Consider the following 20,903-nt stretch of genomic DNA (forward strand, 5'->3'; position numbering starts at 1 on the left):
ACATGCTCACCTAAACTGTTGACATATATCCTGTTAGAATTATAGAGTTAGACCACCAGAAAAACAGCCAGGTTCAGCGAAATCATGCTTCAATGCTATAAACTGCTAAAGACTAAAATTAAAATAGGCATGAGACAGCTGAATAGCAATCTAAGCCATTTTAAGGTGTATAGAATACGGTTGAATGTAAACCAAAATTGAAATGTCTATGAAGAAGTCACAGGTTGTGGTTGAGAACCTGCATTTTCCTATTAACATATTGGTTAATCAATACCATGTCAATTAATGCCATAATGTTGTAAATGGTTGGAAATATTATGTTGGGACTTTTAATTGATTGTAATGATACTCTGCCGGCTCTACCTTCAGACCAGAGATGGTCTCACCAAGAAACCATTGAACTTACCAGGACAATAAGATGCTGGACTTTATGATTGGTCAAAACCTCCAATGAAAGAATGTCAACTGAGTTTGAACTATGGAAATGCAGCGGGGTGGAGCAATCCACCGTGGGGGGAGGGTTTTGGGAGAGGCGGGGGAATCCCAGTGCATAAAAAAATGTATCACATAATGCAATGTAATTAGTTTTAAAAAAAGGAAATGCAATAAAAATATATGTTAAAAAAAAAAAAGAATCTCTAGTTTCTGCTACTGCAGTAGTCCCTGGCTGTCCCCTGCAGTTCCCGTTATCCCTGGACATCTGAGACCGAAAAGTGAAATATTGTAGGATGAGAACTGTTGAAAGTGAGACCACACTCATGAAACTTCTATTATTGTACATTTTTATACTTATTCTGTCTCATTTCTTTGTTGCTCATCTTTGACCAAGCCTAATTTATAAATTATTGTAAGAATAAAACCTAATAGGTACTGGGTTTGGTACTGTGCACAGTTTCAGGCATCTGAGGTGAAATTGGATGAAATTGAGTCACCAGACTAAGTGGGAATTAGTGTAAGCTGTTTTCTCTGGGAAAATACTACTTAATTTGATACAGTTGCCTCGGGCTAAACTATGATAGCCTGGGACTTTTTAAAAAAAGTTTATCTTTAATATTGTTTACATAATTGAGAGCAATGCATACTCATGTGGGCCTCTGATTAGGGTGAGAAGGGTCAGGTGTGGAGGAGGTGGATGGGACACACGTTTCAGTCTTTTTCTTCTGTGTCTGCAGGGGAGGAGTGAGAAGAGCTACTACTCCTTGGCATCAAGTAGCAGGTGCACTTTTAAAACTATTAGTGACAAGAGTCCTGAATTTAGAATAATATGTACCAGCCTGTATTTCTTAGACCAGCTGCAACTGGAAAACACTGAGGATTTGTTAAAAATGCCAGGACTCCCAGAGCCTGGGAATGTGGTATGGAACATTTGTACATTTTTACCATCCCCCCTCCTCATTGCACCTCCCTCTCCCTGCTCCACCAGGTGGTTCTAGTACACTTTAGAGTGCTCAGGACATTGCTTTATTTACTGGTAAAATTGTGGCCAACATTCCTAACGTGACTTCACAAGATTAGGACAACAAAACAAAGATGTCTGAAACTAGAGGACTTCTGGGAATTTCTGAATACCACCTTAACACTTGCTAATTTGGGGACAGGAAGGCAAACAAGGGAGAAATAAAATATCAGTGTACTTGCTTTCTATCAGCTGCTTTTTATTCAACACCCTCCTGTTATACAAGTTCTAAGTGCATGGTTTTCTAGATAATGGGAAATCTAGATTAGGTTTACAGCTATAATTATGTGGTTTTTTTCCTCCCGGCTACAGAACTATATTGTGTGCCTCCACCTAGAGTCCATCATTTGGCACTGACAGCAATCTAGAATCATTCAAAACTAGACTGTAGGGCCCAGCGTCGTGGTTCGCTAGCTTAAACAGCCACCTGTGACACCAGCATCCCATTAGAATACCAGTTAGGGGCCAGCGCAATAGCCTGGTGGCTAAATGCTTGCCTTGCATGCATCGGAATTCCATATGGGCGCCAGTTCATTTCCCAGCTGCTTCATTTCCCCTCAGCTCCCTGCTTGTGGCCTGGGATAGCAGTGGAAAACGGCCCAAAGCCTTGGGACCCTGGACCTGCGTGGGAGACCAGGAAGAATCTCCTGGGTCCTGGCTTTGGATTGGCTCAAGCTCCGGCCATTGCGGCCACTTGGGGAGTGAACCAGGGGATGGAGGATCTATCTTTATATTTTTCCTTCTCTCTGTAAATCTGACTTTCCAATAAAAATAAATACATGTTAAGAAAAAAAAAAAAAGACCACAGTTGGAGTCCTGACCCCTTCAGTTCCAATCCGGCTAACGCACCTGTGAAGGACGCAGAAGATGGCCCCAGTGCTTGGGCTTCTACCACTCCCGTGGACTGCCCAGGCTCCAGCCTTCAGCCTGGCCCATCCCAGGCCATGTCGGGCATTTGGGGAGTAAACCAGAAATTGAAAAATACCTGTCTCTGATTTTTTTCCTATCTTACCCCTCCCACTCACCCTTTAAACTTTGGTTTTTCAAATGAATAAAACATAAAATTTTTCAAAAAAACAAACAAAAAATTTTCTCCTAAGGAGATTTTCAGTAAAAACCAAAGAAAGCACAAGGGTGATACAGAAAAATGTGCCTTTATTCCAACTAACTGAATACTGGTAGAGAATGGGAGATGGAGAAAATGTTCAATAACCAGTGTTGGGATTTTGTATAGGGTTGGCCTCTAGCTTGTGCTCATTATTTAAATTGAGAGTAATAAGAAGAGTACTTTAGAATATTGATTTTCCATTTTCATATACCTGTTTTAACTTGCTGGTAAATCAAGCTCAGAAATAAATATTAAGAAAATTTATTTGTAGCTTGAAATACTAATATTTTTTCAATTTCTTTCCTAAGCTTCATTTACAGGCATATATGATTTTAACATAATGTAATCATGGTTTACCTGTGTTTATAAATTTGGATTCTAATTTTTCTACTTTGCATTTTTACAAAAGCATATTAACACATTTCTGTATAGCAGCAGAATTATTTTAAACTTATTTTAAAACTTAAGTTGATAGTGCTGCATTTTTACTATTGCTATATGTGGGATCGATCACTCCTTTTGTATCTAGTTCAGTTTATTACAAATAACATGGACTTATCTCTAAATACGCAGCCTCTTTCATTTTAAAGTTGTTTAGAGCAAATTTCCAGCAATGGCTTATAAGCTCAAAGGGCATAAATGCTTTTATGAGTCTTAATATATAACAGATTTCCTCCTTGCCCTTTACTCAAACATCAGTCTTCATTGCCACAACTTATTATAAGTGCTGGGATTCTAAAAAGACTTAGTAATATTCAGCATTTTTGAGAAACAAAAATAATTTTATGTTTCTTACCTTACTATATACATTAGTGTCTTAATTTTAATTTTTTCACTATGATTTTTCTTTTATTATGATTAATCATTTTAAGATGCCAATATGCCAGCCACTATTCTAAAGGTTTTAGACACTAAATCATGTCATTCTGTAAGAATAATTTAAATAAGAGTAATGTAGGTAATGTATGAATATATGAATCCCTGCCCTCTCTGTATTAGACATCGTAATTTTTTAAGCTTTTTTTTACATTAGGCATCATAAATTTATTAATTCCCAGAAAATATGTAATCTCACTTCATGAAGGTAGGAAAGCACAGAATATTTCTGAAAGAAAATAACACTCTTCTACATTGTTCAGCCTATTTAATTTTTACATCTAAGAAGTTCATTCAAAGAAATAGTAGCTTTTACTGTCAAAAACTTTTTTAAATTTAAATAGTTCATTAGATCAACCATCTTTTTGCTTTTAAAAAAAAAACTGTGGAATTTTAAAAGCCCTGCTGAAGGGAATTGGGATGAAAAAAAATGTAAAATGATAATACTACTACTTTAAAAAAAATCGTAAAGAAAGTTATGCAATAAATAACATACCTGATCTCACCAAGCACAGCAAACTGATGAATAGATACAATCTCAGCATATGGAGACTGGAGAGAATGCCCGTCACATTCGCAGGAGTGATTTCCGTCCCAGAGCCTGCGTTCCCACTTGGGTTTTGCCGCGGAGCTCAGATAACTAACTCAGAGGTGCAGTGACAACAGGAAGTTCCCGAGGGACAGCTTGCAGGCGGGTCCCAACCCAGGCAGGATCCTTAGCTCCTCCTCCTTTCAATGAAAGGTCAGGTACTTTCTACCTTACACAATTTTAATACATATCTGAATATTGTAATTTGTATTTGCAGAATGACGAGTTCAAAATAGTTTCATTCTTTGTGGGCGGTTTATTAGTCGTTTGGCTTGATGTGTCGAAATCAAATGTGATTTCAGTCCTTCCCCACTCCCCTTCTTGTGAATGAAATAACAAATCCAGTCATTGTACTGTTGGCTTGTATTTACAAGCCTACTTTAAGTGTTAATTCACACATCACATTCATTCCTCATAGAAGAATCTTTAGATTTTATTGAGAACATTTCATTAGATCAAATTATATCTTTGTTATATTTTTTGTATTGAGTTTTACTTCTTCATACCTAGAGTTACTATTTCCCTGACAGTCTGTTTTCAAAAGTGTCTACTTTAAAAAAAAAAAAGTTTATTTATTCGGTTGGAGGAGACGGAGAGGCTCTAACACTAGTCCACCAGATGGGGGTTCAGATCCCACATCTTTCATTCACTAGTTGAATGGCCTTAAGTGAGACATTCATTGCTAAATCTTAGTTTTCGCAATTGTAAAACAAAGGTTATCAAAATCTCACACTGTTAGATGGATGACATGAGAAGTTCCAAAGCCCTGGCTGTTGTCAACTAACTGTTCACACAACCTGCCCCATCATCCTTCAAAAGGCAGACAGTGTCCTGAAGAGAGATCCAGTGGATGTTGGAAAGGAGGACTGCTTGAGCTGGTGATGACTCCGTGGACGTGGTTAGGCAGCGCTCGAGTCTAGTTTTTGTCTTTGTCTGCAGCGTAGAGTAATAAATTCAGGAAATGTACATAGGAGAACCAAATGGGTGATTTGATTTTCCATCTGCTGTAAGCTTTACTAAGTTGAAAACAATTACCCTCTGGGAAAAACTGAACTGTTTCTCCTTTGTCTCAGGAACTGGTGATGGAGTGCATTCCTTCCTGTTGAATCAGTGGACTTGCCTGATAAATATTTGTTGAGCTCCTATCAGTTTTGAGTACCATACCCATGGCTTATCTAGACAGGGCCAGTGTGCGTTTTCTGCAAAGTAGCTTAGTATAGGAAAAAGAATTATTTCTATTGAGAGGCCTCTGGTTCAGGAGTTTCCTGTTGGTGGTACAGAAGGCTCCCTAACTAGTGGAACTCAAAATAGTAAAAAGATTCAGTAAGAGAGCCTGCACCTCTGTCAGAGTAATGAGAAATACCAATATAAAAATTATGTAGAAAATAGTCCCAAGCATGGGGGAGGGGAGAATAGTGGAACCCTAAAGGGATCAAGGGATTGCACGGGAACCTTTACGTAATGAGGAGTCTGTGCCCTCATTGGGGGGGAATCCACACGTGCAGCGGGGTTGCAGAGCCACACGTGTAGGAGAAAGGCCGGCAGTCTACATTTTCTCTGTGGTTCTGACATTTCCTCAGTTGTGTAAGATGTCACAAGTGAGGGGAACCTAGCTGAGGGTACAGGGAACCTCTCTGCGCTATTTTTGCAACTTCCTATGAACCAATCATAATTTAACAAATGAAATGCTTTAAAAAAAATTTTTTTTTAAAGGCTGCCTGGAGTCTTATTTGAAAAAGTAATTATTTGAAGTATTCTAGGGAGAGCAATTTCTTCTCTTCCCAACAGCTCATCAAGACTTTTTTGACCCTGGAACCCGGCGGCGTGGCCTAGCAGCTAAAGTCCTCGCCTTGAACACGCCCCGGGATCCCATATGAGTACCAGTTCTAATTCCAACAGCCCCACTTCCCATCCAGCTCCCTGCTTGTGGCCTGGGAAAGCAGTTGAGGACGGCCCAAAGCCTTGGGACCCTGCATCCACGTAGGAGACCTGGAGGAAGTTCCTGACTCCTGGCTTTGGATTGGTACAGCTCCGGCCATTGCGGTCCACTGTGTGGAAGATCGTCTTCTTTGTCGTCCTCTCTGTACACCTGGCTTTGCGATAAAAATTAAATAAATCTTAAAAAAGAAAAAAAGACTTTCTTGATCCTATTACTCTGATGAAGAATTTGCAATTCAAAGTGCCACAGTTTACCTCATTTGTAATCTCATATTATGAACTACTTTTTGTTGTTTTTAACCTAGAAACCCTTGCTTATGAACAGATTAAAAAGATGCAGGTAAAAGGCCTAGACAGGAAAAGCAAGTATGGAAGTGCAGTGGAACAGCAGGGAGGTGGTTTTATAACTCCCTGGTTTCAATAGTCAGGAAAGGTGACCCATGTCCCCACCCACCCTGGTCTGAAACTCCATGCCGGTAGATGACTCATTATTACACCTTTCTTGTGTTTCCATTCACATCAGTGACCTCTCATCTACCATTTGCACTGTTGGTTAAGAAAGCTAAGTCAGCTTCCTCAATTCATCCCTACAAGGAGATAAGAGTGGTTGGTCTCAAATCCATGTATGTGTTTAATTTCTTCATTCCTTCATTTATCAGACATTTCTAGAGTTCCCATTGATAAGAAGGAAAAAATAGGACATGACTACATCTGACAAGAAGACTCAAATGCTAAAAATGAGATTAGCACTTATATAGAGACATGGATATAAATTCTGGAGTTTTTGTGTATTTTAGATTTATTTAATTTTCATTGCAAAGTCAGATATACAGAGAGGATGAGAGACAAAGAAGAAGAGCTTCCATCCATTGATTGACTCCCCAAGTGGCCATAATAGCTGAAGTTGTCCTGATCCGAAGCCAGAAGCTAGGAGCCTCTTCTGGGTCTCCCGTGCAGCTGCAGGGGCCAAAGGCTTTGTGCCATTCTCAACTGCTTTCCCAGGCCACAAGCAGGGAGCTGGATGGGAGGCAGGTCTGCTGGGATTTAGAACCAGCACCCATAAAGGATCCCAGCGAATACAAGACCAGACTTTAGCTACTAGACTTCTGTGCCAGACCCTGTTTTTTGCTTTGTTTTAAAGAGATACAAACAGGGCCCGGCGGCGTGGCCTAGCGGCTAAAGTCCTCAGCTTGAGCGCCCCGGGATCCCATATGGGCACCGGTTCTAATCCCAGCAGCTCCACTTCCCATCTAGCTCCCTGCTTGTGGCCTGGGAAAGCAGTTGAGGACGGCCCAAAGCCTTGGGACCCTGCATCCATGTAGGAGACCTGGAGGAAGTTCCTGACTCCTGGCTTTGGATTGGTACAGCTCCAGCCATTGCGGTCCACTGTGTGGAAGATCATCTTCTTTGTTGTCCTCTCTGTACACCTGGCTTTGCGATAAAAATTAAATAAATCTTAAAAAAGAAAAAAAGACTTTCTTGATCCTATTACTCTGATGAAGAATTTGCAATTCAAAGTGCCACAGTTTACCTCATTTGTAATCTCATATTATGAACTACTTTTTGTTGTTTTTAACCTGGAAGAGGTTCCAGGTTCCTGGCTTTGGATCGGCACAGCACTGGCCCGTTGCGGCTCACTTGGGGAGTGAATCATCGGACGGAAGATCTTCCTCTCTGTTTCTCCTCCTCTCTGTATATCTGACTTTGTAATAAAAATAAATAAATCTTTTAAAAAATAAATAAAGAGATATAAACAGAAAAAAATGTAGGGACAAAGCCTTGGGATATTGCCCCCACATGGGAGACCCAGAGGAAGCTACTGGCTCCTGGCTTCAGATCAGCTCAGCTCTAGCCATTGTAACCATTGGGGGAGTGACCAGTGGACAGTTCATTTTCTGTCTCTGCTTTTCTACAAAAGTCTGATCTGCCTCTCCGATAAAAAAAAATAATTAGTAAATCTGAGGTCTGGTGCAGTGGCCTACCGAATAAAGTCCTTGCCTTGGGACGGGTACAGTGGCCTAGTGGCTGAAGGCCTTGCCTTGAACGCCCCAGGATCCCATATGATCACCGGTTCCAATCCTGGCAGCCCTGCTTCCCATCCAGCTCCCTGCCTGTGGCCTGGGAAAGCAGTGGAGGACGGCCCAAAGCCTTGGGACCCTGTACCCCCGTGTGTAGGGAGCTCCTGGCTCCTGGCTCCAGACCGGCACAGCTCTGGCTGTTGCGGTGACTTGGGGAGTGAATCATAGGACAGCAGATCTTCCTCTCTGTCTCTCCTCCTCTCTGTATATCTGACTTTACAATAATAATAAATAAAATCTTTAAAGAAAAAAATAATAAAGTCCTTGCCTTGAATGCTCTGTCATCCGATATGGGCGCCATTTTTAATCCCAGCTGCTCCACTTCCCATCCAGCTCCCTGCTTGTGGTCTGGGAAAGCAGTCGAGGACAGCCCAAGGCCTTGGGACCCTGTACTTGTGTGGGAGACCCAGAAGAAGCCCCTGGCTCCTGGCTTCGGATCGGCTTAGCCCTGGCTGTTGCGGCTCACTTGGGGAGTGAATCATCGGACAGAAGATCTTCGTCTCTGTCTCTCCTCCTTTCTGTATATCTGACTTTCCAATAAAAGTAAATAAATCTTTTAAAAATAATTTAAAAATTAAATTTAAAAATTTTAATTTGTTATTATTTTTAGAGATCTAAAGCCAGAGATTTCAAATCAATTCAGGTGTTACAAATGAACCAACTTGGGCCTGTCACAGTAGCTTAGTGGCTAAGTCTTCACCTTGCATATTCCAGGATCCCATATGTGCACTGGTTTGTATCCTGGCTGCTCTGCTTCACTTTTAACTCCCTGTTTGTGACTTGGGAAAGCCGTGGAGGATGGCCCCATCCCTTTGGACCCCGCACTGGCGTCGGAGACCTAGAAGAAGCTCCTGACTCCTGGCTTCAGATCAGCTCAGCTGTGGCAGTTGCAGCCACTTGGGGTGTGAATTAGCAAATGGAAGATTTTTCTTTCTGTTTCTCCTTCTATCTATAAATCTTACTTTCCAACAAAAATAAATAAAACAAACAAAAAAACAAATGAATCAGTTAGCATCCTAGATGTGTTTAACCACACTGGAAACTTAGTCTGCTTCTTGGTACTATTAGCCAGTTGCACCTTACCTTCTTCAAATACAGAAAAGACAGCAAAAGAGGAATGCAATTAGATACAGCATGGACAGATACAATTGTGTGAGCCATGATCACACCCTAAAGGACAGCAGCTCTGATTGGTTTGGAGAGAGAAAGGAGCATATCTGTGGAAATTATGAAAGGCAGAGTAAGTTAATACTAATATCTAATAATATAAGAAGGAACAGAGGCTGGTGCTGTGGCATAGCTAATAAAACTTCCACCTGCAGTACCGACACTCCCCATATGAATGCCTGTTCAAGTCCTAACTGCTCCACTTCAAATCTAGTTCCTGCTAATGGCTATGGAACGCAGCAGAAGATGGCTCAAGTGCTTGGGAGATCCACGTGGGAGACCAGTTAGAAGATCCAGGCTTCTGGCTTCAGTTTGGCACAGCCCTGGCCCTTCCCAGTCAATTAGGGAGTAAACCAGAGGATGAAAAATCTCTTCCCCTGCCAAATAAATAAATAAATAAATAAGAAATAAAAAGACAAAAGAAAAGGAATCGTGCACACACACACACACACACACACACACACACACAAAAGAAAGATCTCTACCTCCTTCTCTCTTGTGACATCCTAGAGAATAGAAAATAGTGTCAGTAAGGCTAGGTCTTGTGAAACATTAGTGGGACGTGTCCATAACCTGACCTTTGCTATATCTTGGGTTCTTGGAAAGTCCCAAAAGTGGAGTGAGGGTGTTTATCACGAGATGACATCTCATTCCTGGATGAGATATATCTTTACTTTTACAGCTCTGGCAGCAAGCCAACTGACCCAAATTGATTTCTTTTTTTTTTTTTAAAGATTTATTTATTTTATTACAAAGTCAGATATACAGAGAGGAGGAGAGACAGAGACGAAGATCTTCCATCCGATGTTTCACTCCCCAAGTGAGCAGCAGTGGCCGGTGCGCGCCGATCCGAAGCTGGGAACCAGGAACCTCTTCCGGGTTTCCCACGCGGGTGGGTGCAGGGTCCCAAAGCTTTGGGCCGTCCTGGACTGCTTTCCCAGGCCACAAGCAGGGAGCTGGATGGGAAGTGGAGCTGCTGGGAACTAGAACAGGCGCCCATATGGGATCCCGGGGCGTTCAAGGCGAGGACTTTAGCTGCTAGGCCACGCCGCTGGGCCCATGTCATAGAATTCTATTCAGTAATAAAAGGGAGTAAACTACTGCACAATACATCCTGACTCACACTTTCCCATGGAAGTAGTTGTCCAGCAGGGGAGCCCACATTCCCCGCTGGCTCCGCCTCCCCCCCCCCCCGCCCCCCGGTTTTCACATGTGCTGTGTGGGTGCTGGTTGGGCACTGCGGTCACATCCAGTCAAGCAACCTCACCTTGGGATTCTGTATTGTGCACTGTTTTTTGTCGCATCTGAACCTGGCTCGACCCACACTCTGTTCTGGTGCTTGGATTCGCCAGTGGGTGATGTGAACTGATTCAGCCTGGTCTGCCCCCAACCTATGCCAAATGTATGCCAGTGGGTAACTTTCCATGGCCTGTTCTGGGCTGTTTCCTATCATGCTTCTTGCACTTACCTGCCGGGTCTGTGTCCTGCCAGAGGAGTCGCCCAGGCTTCTCCATCAGAACCTCTCCCAATGCCAGATTTTGCGCATACCAGTGGGTCCATGAGCCAGCCCTACTCAGTTCACCTCCTGTCCTAGCAGGAACAGTGGCTTTTCCTGACTGGCCTTCAACCCAATCTGGTTCTTACTGTTGGATGTTTCAACCCAGCCACAGCTCTTCCATACCCACATACAGCTCACACATGTTTCAGTAACGGCTGAGACCTAGCCTAGTCTGTCTCACATCTACCCTGGTCCTCCAGAGCACAAGATGGTATTGGAGTCTAGCCCAGCTTGGTGCGTCCAGTCCCAGTCCACACTTGTGCCAAGTGAGATTACAACCGTGTCCTGATCAGAATGCAGCCCCCATTCCAGCCCATGTGCTCCTTGGTGGGAACCTCAACCCAGTTAGGGTGTCCCCTTAGCTCCCCAACTGGGCCTGTTCCCAGTCTTAGATCACGCGCAGGCCAGTGGTTGCTTTGACTCAGCTTGGCAGAGCCCCTCACCTGTCCTGGTCCCTGCCTTTGATGCTGTGGCTTAGCGTCCCTGGCTCACGCAGACCAGTAGGTGCAAGAGCCTAGCTCAACATGACCTGTGCTCCATCCTGATTTCTAATTTTGCTTGTGAGTTACGGTTAGCTCAGTCCTGTCCAGTCCACCCTGTTCCATTACCAACCTACACATTAGCCAGCCATTGGAGCTATTTTGCCCAGCTTGTCCACCCCCTAGGTCTGGACCATGTGTTCACCAGTGGGAGCTATGACTCGCCAGGGGAGTTTTCCAAATTCCTCCACTTGAACCACTCCCAGACCCAGTTCTCATACATGCCAATGCGTTTTAGGCCAGTGTCAGGCATAGTCTGGCCTTCCCTTTGGCCTTGTATGAGCTTGTGTACATTGCAGCCTGGCCCACCCCACACCTTATTTAGGATGCACATTCAGGTGCTGCTGCCTTGACCAGTCCAGACTGTTGTGGGTTTCTTTACCTGTGATTGATGGCAGGCTCCTTGGTCACACCATGCTTAGTCCATCACTACCCCAATTCTTGAGCTAACCAGTGGGGCTAGTATTTCCACAGAGTGTGGCCCACACATCCCCCACAGAATCTACCCCCGGTATGGTTCTCTCGTGTGCTAGTTATTGTCATGAACCTGCCTAATGAGACCCATGTCTTGATCCATCATCATGTCAGGTAATAGGATCAGGCTCGACAAGCCCCAATCCTTAGCTTTTGCATGGACTGGTGTTCAATCTTCAGCTTTGTGCAGTGATTACAAGTTCTACACAGGATTGATAGGAGGTTGGTATATCAGACTTTTCCTTCAAAGGAAAAGTTACCCTGTTGTTGGGAGTCTTTAGGATTTGATTGACATCCCAGAAGTACAGTGGGCTTAACGTGGAGCTACCTAAGCAGCAATTTAAAGTCCCAAAACTTCAGAGCTGGCCGCCAGGCAGTCAGATGGTGGAGCCTGGTGGTGAATGGTGCACTGGCTGCCCAGGGACAGGTCACTGCATGTACGCAGTGGCTGGAATCGGGGCTCCAAGCATGGAGATGATCCCAGCCTGGCACCTGCTGGAAAGTTTTAATCTCCAGACCCCAAATTCAAGGTACCGTCTTAAAAAGATATTTTCTTCTCATGTACCTGAAAAGTTTATCTCTGGAAAGAAATTGATCTTTAGTGTGGTTAGTTATGTTGGGATTTAGACACTTTGGGCCTAAATCAACAAAATTTCATCTGTGGTACCTTTGGCCCTTAAATGATATAGCTTAGAAGTCTGTTCTGGCAGGCATCAGCAAAAGCTAAGTGGAAAAATTCCCTCCTCCAAACCCCCACCTTTTTTTTTTTCTTTAAACACTCTGGGAATGCGTTGAAAGGGAAAATTTGCAAGACTAAAGAATGGATTGGAGGGCAGGGTCGCCATTGTTCCCTGGAGGAAGGGAGGGGGTGGGGTCCTGAAAAGGCCGAGGTGGATGTGAGGACCATTTTGTAAATCTGAGGCCGGAGTTTATGATACCTTGGGAGAGTGGAAAGGAAAAGCAATGAAGTGCTGCCCTTGCTACCTTCTAGGCGTGCAAGTTCTCCCAGATGGGGACCCCCGTGTCTACATCCTGGTGACTCCATGTGGCCTTGGGGTTCTCCTCTGGCCATCCCGTGAAGAGCTCCTGAATCCCGGAGTAGCTGCTGCAGCGGCCGAGTTGCGATTCAAAGTAATCCCGCTGCTTGGCCAGCAGATGGCTAGTGGCCCTTGCCCCTACTGTGGACCACAGGACAGAGAAGGCACCAGCTGGCAGAGGAGTCCCAGGTGGGAGCAGCTAGAAGGACAAGTCTCAATTTCTTCACTCCAGAGGGTAACAAGAGGACTTGGAGGCTGTGGCAGGGAGCAGGGAGGTGGGGATTGGGGACAGGACGGTGTGGGTTGTAGGCACGGGAGGACTGGTGTGCTGGCTGAAGTCTGTAATTCTGAAGCCTTCCCACCCTCGTTTGCAGATTACCAACCTTCAGTTATCGAGTTTGTGCTTGTGCCTATACAATGAAAGAGGAAGGAAAAGGGAAAAACAGATGAGAGGAAGAAATGGTTGTGGTTTGCCCTGTGGTGCTTTGAGACTTTCTCTGAATTACTTGGCTTGGTGGCCAGTTGGAATGGTTTGTTCAAAAGAAACTTGCATCTTCCTGCTTTATTTAGAATGCAAATTGTTGTTTTGTTTTGGAGAATCCCTTCCCCCTGACTTGAGTGGGTTTCTTGCAAGTTAACACTAGTCTGGGAGTCCAGCCTTAATTGATGATAAGGTGCAGGTGCTGTGAGGGATTTGCGAGGCCAGGAGGACTTAAGAGAATTCCCAGGATTGTTTAGATTGCTAACCAGGGTGGGGCTCATTCTATAGTTGATAATTAACTAGAAATGCCGTCCCTAGATTTCAGAGGGAAGGTAATGTGAGCCAGCCCTGGGAGCAAACAAGTGTATTAAAGGCCACTGGTGCCTTCACGCTTGCCTCAGGGAAGGCTCCTTCTCTACCGTCCCTCAGTGTTCGCTTTCCTCTCTCTTTTTTTTCTTTCTGGCTTCCCCGCATTTGGCACATTCTTTATCACAGCAACCAGTCACCCGGTACTGTAATCATCTAGGGCTCTCTCAGTAGAGGGATCTCAACGGCGAGGGACTGGTGCTGGTACTGATACCTTGGTACAAACTCACAACTCTACCACTGGTTTTGTGATCTCAGTCGAACTGTCTCGATTTCTTGATTTGTCAGGCTAGTGTAAGGACGCCCCATTGCAGGGAGTCGCTGAGAACCACCAGGCGATAGAGTATATTTCAAGTAGTAGGCATTGGTATAGGACAGATAAAGGGCGTGTGTATCCAACCAGCATTTACCGAGTATTACATGCACTCTGTGGCTCGGCTGGGCTCGCCATACCCTCCCTCACGTGCGGCTCGGGGGCCTCGTCCCTCGGGCGGGCTCTGGACTGGTTCCGTGTGGAAGGAAGCCCCACCCACAGCCCCACTATCGCCTCCGTGATTGGGCCGGATGTCGTCCCGCGGATTCCGGTTGCTAGGATTTTCCGACAGTCGGGGGCGGTGCCAGGCTGCGCTTGCGCAAACCGAGGATGAAGCTTTTGGGCCGTGCGGGAGGAGGGAACGCCAGGAGTCGTGGCGTGCGGGTGCCTTCCGGAGCCGTGTGGACGTTTTATCTGTGGGCCTTGGTATCACGTCACAAGTCAGCGACTGGGTCTTGGCGGTGGTGGCCGAGGCAGGGAAGGCGGCAGCGGCGGCGACAGCTCTGGGGTTTGCGTCTCGGGGTGTGTCGGCCGCCGCTGCTGCTCGGGCCTGGTATGTACAGATGGCTGGTTAGGTTTCTCGGCACCATTTTCCGTTTCTGCGACCGGTCAGCGACCCCCGCCCGCGTCCTCCGGAAGAGGCGGCGCCCGAACAGGTGAGTGGAGGGCGGGGGTGCCGAGCGCTGGCCCGGCCGGCTCCCCTTCTAGCACCCAGGGCTCCCGGGCCGGGACCCCGCCTGCCTGGCTCCGCTCCCGTGGGGTCGCCGCCCCAAGGCCGGGCAGCTGCGCGGCGCGGGCATCCTGATGACGTCGGCGCTGCGGAGGAAGGTGCTCCCTGGTCGTCTTTGGAGTTGGCATGGTCATGGTAGCAAGTCTGAGGCTCCTGTCGGAGCGCACATTGGCTGCGGGCCACCAGTGGGGTTTGGACATGATGTCGTTGCGCTTAGGTTGAAAACCAAGAATTGAAGTGCTGCCTTCCGTGGCTTACCAGCTGCAGAACGCAGTCCCCAACTGTCAGGGGAAGTGACATTCAAGAGCTTGCACAAGTACTGTTCTCGACTGCCCCTCCCAAACCCCACCCCCCCAAACTCAGTAGCTGTCTTGTACTGAAGGAGCTCTCAAACCCTGTGTTCCGGGTACCCAATGGTGAAGAGAAGGGAGGCTGCTTCTGTGCTTTAGAATTCGCCTAGGAGGAAAAAAAAATTAGGCGCCTCCCTGCTTGTGAAAGATAACCGGTCTACTTAAAATTTGGCGGAAACGAAAACTTTAGGTACTTAATATTTCCTGTAGCTTGCCTCATTTCATGACGTCCCCTCCTTAGGTCAAAAATAATTTAGAAAATAAGACACCATACAAATTAAGCAAGCTTCCCAACCTGTAGTGATCAGTGTGAAGTTAGAGTGATTGCCCTGTGAGACACATGGTTTTAGCCTTCTCTTCTGGACCTTCTTGTAGGGTTATCGCAAGGGTGATTTGAGAACTTAAAAAAAAAGAGATAGGCCAAGTTAACAATTAGTCTGTGTACAAGTAGTTTGTTCCATCCTGAGGGCCTTGTGCAGAGTGAGTGCTTCATAAACATTTGGTGCATAGTTACCAAAAAAAGGTAGTGCTGATTTGCTCACCTCTGTTCTGTTTGATGTGAATTCCTGCTCGTTAGTGGAACAGTAGTCTGGAGATCAAAATTCTGTCCTTTATTGCCATGTAGAGACTCCTGTTTTCCGTTATTTTTTAAAGATTTATTATTTCTTATTTTTTATTGGAAAGTCAGATATACAGAGAAGATCTTCTCTCCAATGTGTCACTCCCCAAACAGTTGCAAAGGCCTAGAATTGAGCTGATCTGAAGCCAGGAGCCAGGAACTTCTTCCAGGTCTCCCATGTGGATGCAGGGTCCCAAGGCTTTGGGCCATCATTGCTTTCCCAGGCCACAAGCATGGGGCTGGATGGGAAGTAGGGCCGCTGGGATTAGAATTGGTACATATATGGGATTCCTGCTTGTGTAAGGCAAGCACCCCAACCCATCCCTGCCGACCATACACTTGGTCCTCATACACACCAGTGAAGAGTCCCATCTGTTATTTATTGTATGTATTTATTATTTATTTATTTTTATTGAAAAGTCAGATGCAGAGATGAGGAGAGATAGAGAGGAAGATCTTCTGTCCACTGGTACACTCCCCAAGTGACCACAACAGCCAGAGCTGAGCTGATCCGAAGCCAGGAGCCAGAAACTTCCTCCAGGTCTCCCATGTGGATGCAGGAACCCAAGGTTTTGGGTCGTCCTCGACTGCTTTCCCAGGCCACAAGCAGAGAGCTGAATGGGAAGTGGAGCCGCCAGCATAGGAACCTGCACCCATGTGGAATCCCAGTGCATGCCAGGAGAAGACATTAGCCATTGGGCCCTTTAAAAAAAGGTTTTATTTATTTTATTTACTTATTTTATTTACTTATTTTTAAGATACACAGAGATGAGGAAGAGACAGAGAGGAAGATCTTCTGTCCGATGATTAACTCCCCAAGTCACCACAGCGACTAGAGCTGTGCTGATCAGAAGCCAGGAACTTCCTCTAGTTCTCCCACGCGAGTGTAGGGTCCCATGGCTTTGGGCCATCCTCGACTGCTTTCCCAGGCCACAAGCTGGATGGGAGGTAGAACTGCCGGGATTAGAACTGGCACCCATATGGGATTTTGGCACGTTCAAGGCAGCAACTTTAGCCAGTAGGCCACCATGCTAGGCCCCAACATTTATTTATTTTTATTGGAAAGTCAGATTTACAAAGAGGAGCGTTTACTCCCTAAGTGGGCACAGTGGCTTGAGCTGAGCTGAACCGAAGTCCGGAGCCTCCTCCAGGTCTCCCACATGGTTCAGGGTTTCAAGTTTGAGCCATTTGTCACTGCTTTCCCAGGCCACTCAGGGAGCTGGATGGGAAATGGAGTACCTGAGATACAAACTGGTTCCCATAGGAGATCCCAGGATTGCAAGGTGAGGACTTTAGCCCCTAGGTTGCCCCATAAGAGTATGTATTTATGTGCCAGCTGTTTCACTTCCTATGCAGATCCCTGTTTGTTGCCTGGGAATTCTGTGGAGGACGACCCAAAGCCTTGGGATCCTGCACCTGCATGAGAGGTCGAGAAGAAGCTCCTGGCTCCTGGCTCTGTATTGGCTTAGATCTGGCTTTTGCAGTCACTTTGGGGAGTGAATCAGCAGGTGAAAGATCTTTCTCTGTGACTCTTCCTCTCTGTAAATCTGCCTTTCCAATTAAAAAAAAGTAAAGAAAATAGAACAGCTGAACTGGAAACAGTGCTCATGTGGAATGCTGGCTTAACCTATTGTGCTGCAACAAATGGCCCAAGAACATTCTATTTTATTATGTTAGTAGCGGGGCTGGTGTGGTGAGCAGGCCGATACTCCTGCTGTAGCACCAGCATCTCATAAGGGAGTTCGTTTAAGTCCCATGTGCGCCATTTCTGATCTGTCTCCCTGCCTTTGGCCCGGAGAAACAGCAGAGGATGTCCCAAGTCCTTGGGCCACTGCACCCATGTGGGAGACTTTGAATCAGCTCAGCTCTGGCCTTTGTGACCATTTGAATAGTGTAACAGCTAGTGGGAGGTCTGTGTGTATGTCCGTTGGAGAGTCAAGCAGCGGGTGGAAGTTATCTCTTCCTTCCTGGAAATCTGCCTCAAATAGAAATAAATACATCTCTTTTTTTTTTTTTTAATTTTGTTATTATTGGAAAGCCGGATATACAGAGAGGAGGAGAGACAGAGAAGAAGATCTTCCATCCGATGTTTCACTCCCCAAGAGAGCCGCAACGGGCCAGTGCGCGCCAATCCGATGCCGGGACCAGGAACCTCTTCCGGGTCTCCCATGCGGGTGCAGGGTCCCAAAGCTTTGGGCCGTCCTGGACTGCTTTCCCAGGCCACAAGTAGGGAGCTGGATGGGAAGTGGAGCTTCCGGGATTAGAACCGGTGCCCCGATGGGATCCCGGGGCTTTCAATCTGAGGACTTTAGCCGCTAGGCCACGCCGCCAGGCCCAATACATCTCTTTTTTAAAGACTTGTTTTTGGGTCTGGCACAGTAGCCTAGTGGCTGGGGTCCTCGTTTTGTATGTGCTGGGATCCCAAATGGGCACCGTTTCTAATCCTGGCAGCCCCGCTTGTGTCTTGGGAGAGCAGTTGAGGATGGTCCAAGGTCTTGGGTTCCTGCACCTGTGTGGGTGACCTGGAGCTTTCCTCCTCTTTCCAATGGAAAGGCTGATATGCAGAGAGCAGGAGAGACGGATGGAGATCTTTCATCCACTGCTTCACTCCCCAAATGGCTGCGATGACCAGAGCTGAGCTGATCTGAAGCCAGAAGCCAGATGCCAAAAACTTCTTCCAGGTCTTCCACATGGGTTCAGGGTCCCAAGGAATGGGACCATCCTCCACTGCTTTCCTAGGCCACAGGCAGGGTGCTGGATAAGAGTGGAGCAGCCAGGACATGAACTGGTGCTCATATAGGATCCTGGCTTTTGCAAGGAGAGGATTTTGCCACTAGGATATGGTGCTGGGCCCAAAAATAAATAAACATTAAAAAAATAGCAGCATTACTTGGTTCTCATTTTTGGAGAAAATAGTAGAGTTGCATTATGAACATTAGGTTATTCTGTAGAAATGGGTTGTATGCTTGTTCATATATGTAAGTATATTGTTAATTTTTTTCCCTCTCCCTTTTCAGCACTCTGTTTTCTACAGTGGATACTGATGAAATACCAGCCAAAAGACCAAGATTAGGTACTGAATATATATGTTTTAAAAATTAATTTCTGAAAGGAATATATTTATAAATAAAATTCAAAATTTGAGAATGTTACATAAACAGTAAGTCTTTTTTCCTTTCCTATTCAGTTATATTTTTCTAGAGGTAACCACTATTACCAGAAACATAAATATCCTAAAAAAAAAAAACAGTGTGTTCAATGTCATTTTAAAATTTTAAATTCTTAATTCAATATGGGGAGAGGGTTTGGGGAGGGGCTGAGGGAATCCCAGAGCCTATGAAACTCTCATGAAATGATATTTAAAAAAATAGAAATTAAAAATTTTAAATTCTTTGATATGGAAAAGATATAATTAATTTTTGTAGAAGAAATGTAAAAAGTAATGCAAGCTGAGACATTTGATTCAGATGACCACGTAAACTGATCTAATTTGTTGTCAGTAGTCTTTTTACCTCCATGTATCTGAAGGAGTAGAAGAGAATAAAAACGCCTCTCAAAGAAGTGTGCAGTGGAATACCTTAATAATGTATTCTTTTTCAAAAATGACTCTGAATTTGGGTATGCTTCCAAATGTGGTAGCTGTGTGTGCATATATCTGTGTTAGCTAGTAATTACTGAGTATGCATTAATGCTAGGCCATGCATTAGGTTTTACAAGAAAAAGCAAGTAATACAAGGCTTCTATTTTTAAGGACCTTTTGTGATTATATGTAGGAAGAATAAGATATGTATATAGATTATACTGATGTCAATGACAGTACGAGTGAATTAAGAAAGGTAATTAGAAAAATCCTGGGCCGACACCAAAGCGTAGTGGCTAAACCCTTGCCTTGCACCCGTCAGGATTCCATATGGGTGTTGGTTCATGTTTTGGCCACTGCACTTTCCCTCCATCTTCTTGCTTATAGCCTGTGAAAGCAGTAGAGGATGACTCCATCCCCTACTACACCCACATGGGAGACCCCGAAGAAGCTCCTGGCTTCGCACCAGCTCAGCTCCAGCCATTGTAGCCACTTGGTGAGTGAACCAGTGGATGGAGGATCTTTGTCCTTCTCTCTGCAAATTTGCCTTTCTAATGAAAATAAAAATAAAAATAAATCCTTAAAAATACCATCCAATTTTTAGCTGAAGGTAACTAAAACATTACAGTACTTTTCTAGTGGTCCCTGTTTACTGTGTCATTAGGAATACTTCTTTTTTTTTAAGATTTATTTATTTTCATTACAAAGTCAGATATCTAGAGAGGAGGAGAGACAGAGAGGAAGATCTTCCGTCCGATGATTCACTCCCCAAGTGAGCCGCAACGGGCCGATGCTGTACTGATCCGAAGCCGGGAACCAGGAACCTCTTCCGGGTTTCCCACACGGGTGCAGGGTCCCGAAGCTTTGGGCCGTCCTGGACTGCTTTCCCAGGCCACAAGTAGGGAGCTGGATGGGAAGTGGAGCTGCCGGGATTAGAACCGGCGCCCATATGGGATCCCAGGGCTTTCAAGCTGAGGACTTTAGCTGCTAGGCCATGCCGCCGGGCCCAGGAATACTTCTTAAGCTCTGGTTAACATCAATCTTTTTTTTTTTTTTTAAATTATTTATTATTTAACTTCAGTAATTACATTGTATTATGTGACACAGTTACATAGATACTTGGGTTCTCCCCACCCCTCCCCAAACCCTCCCACCATGGTGGATTCCTGCACCTTGTTGCATAACCACAGCTCAAGTTCAGTTGAGATTTCCCCATTGCAAGCGTATACCAAACATAGAGTCCAGCATCTTATTGTCCCGTCAAGTTCAACGGCTTCTTAGGTATACCCTCTCTGGTCTGATGACAGAGCCAGCAGAGTATCATCCCAGTCAATTGAAAGCTCCAACATACCATCAACATCAATCTTTAAACCTTATGTCATACATTATTAAAAATCCCAGCAGGATTTAAGTGAAATCCTGCAGTGTGATTAGAGTGATAACCTTTAATTTTATCAGTTTCCTAAAATGAGAAGTAACTTTTGTACTTTTAGTGTACTTTTTTTTTTCTTCCATTTGAACGTTTCAGAGAGCAAAGGAGATTCACTTCCCAGGTAGCCACAGTGGCCAGGGCTGAGCCAGACTGGCGCTAAGGACCAGGAGCTTCCTCTGGGTCTTCCCATCACAGGTGGTGGAGACTCAAGC

The 20,903-nt window shown here is 45.1% G+C and overlaps 2 protein-coding genes across 5 annotated transcripts in view; one reads left to right on the plus strand and one right to left on the minus strand.

The window, feature by feature from the left end:
• The window catches only part of LIPH (lipase H), a 38,405-nt gene extending 34,319 nt beyond the window's left edge, over nt 1–4,086 (minus strand). The window contains exon 1 of the mRNA XM_012929078.2: nt 3,937–4,086. Coding sequence (XP_012784532.2) covers nt 3,937–3,985 — 49 coding nt within the window. The 5' untranslated portion in view covers nt 3,986–4,086. The remainder of the gene's footprint in view (nt 1–3,936) is intronic.
• SENP2 (SUMO specific peptidase 2) overlaps nt 1–20,903 on the plus strand; it is a 102,547-nt gene that overhangs the window by 43,813 nt on the left and 37,831 nt on the right. Inside the window, exons 1-3 of one of the 4 annotated variants that reach the window (XM_058662186.1) lie at nt 14,536–14,636; nt 17,036–17,187; nt 18,697–18,752. Coding sequence is in view for 3 of the 4 variants with exons in the window: in XM_004577726.4 (XP_004577783.2) it covers nt 14,311–14,636; nt 18,697–18,752 (382 nt within the window). In the remaining variant the exon portion in view is untranslated. Of the gene's footprint in view, nt 1–12,825; nt 13,010–14,301; nt 14,637–17,035; nt 17,188–18,696; nt 18,753–20,903 lie in introns of those variants that run through there. The other 3 variants (XM_058662184.1, XM_004577726.4, XM_058662185.1) reach the window with 3 other exon arrangements.

Source organism: Ochotona princeps, chromosome 3 (genome assembly GCF_030435755.1).
Source record: "Ochotona princeps isolate mOchPri1 chromosome 3, mOchPri1.hap1, whole genome shotgun sequence".
Classification (NCBI taxonomy): domain Eukaryota; kingdom Metazoa; phylum Chordata; class Mammalia; order Lagomorpha; family Ochotonidae; genus Ochotona; species Ochotona princeps.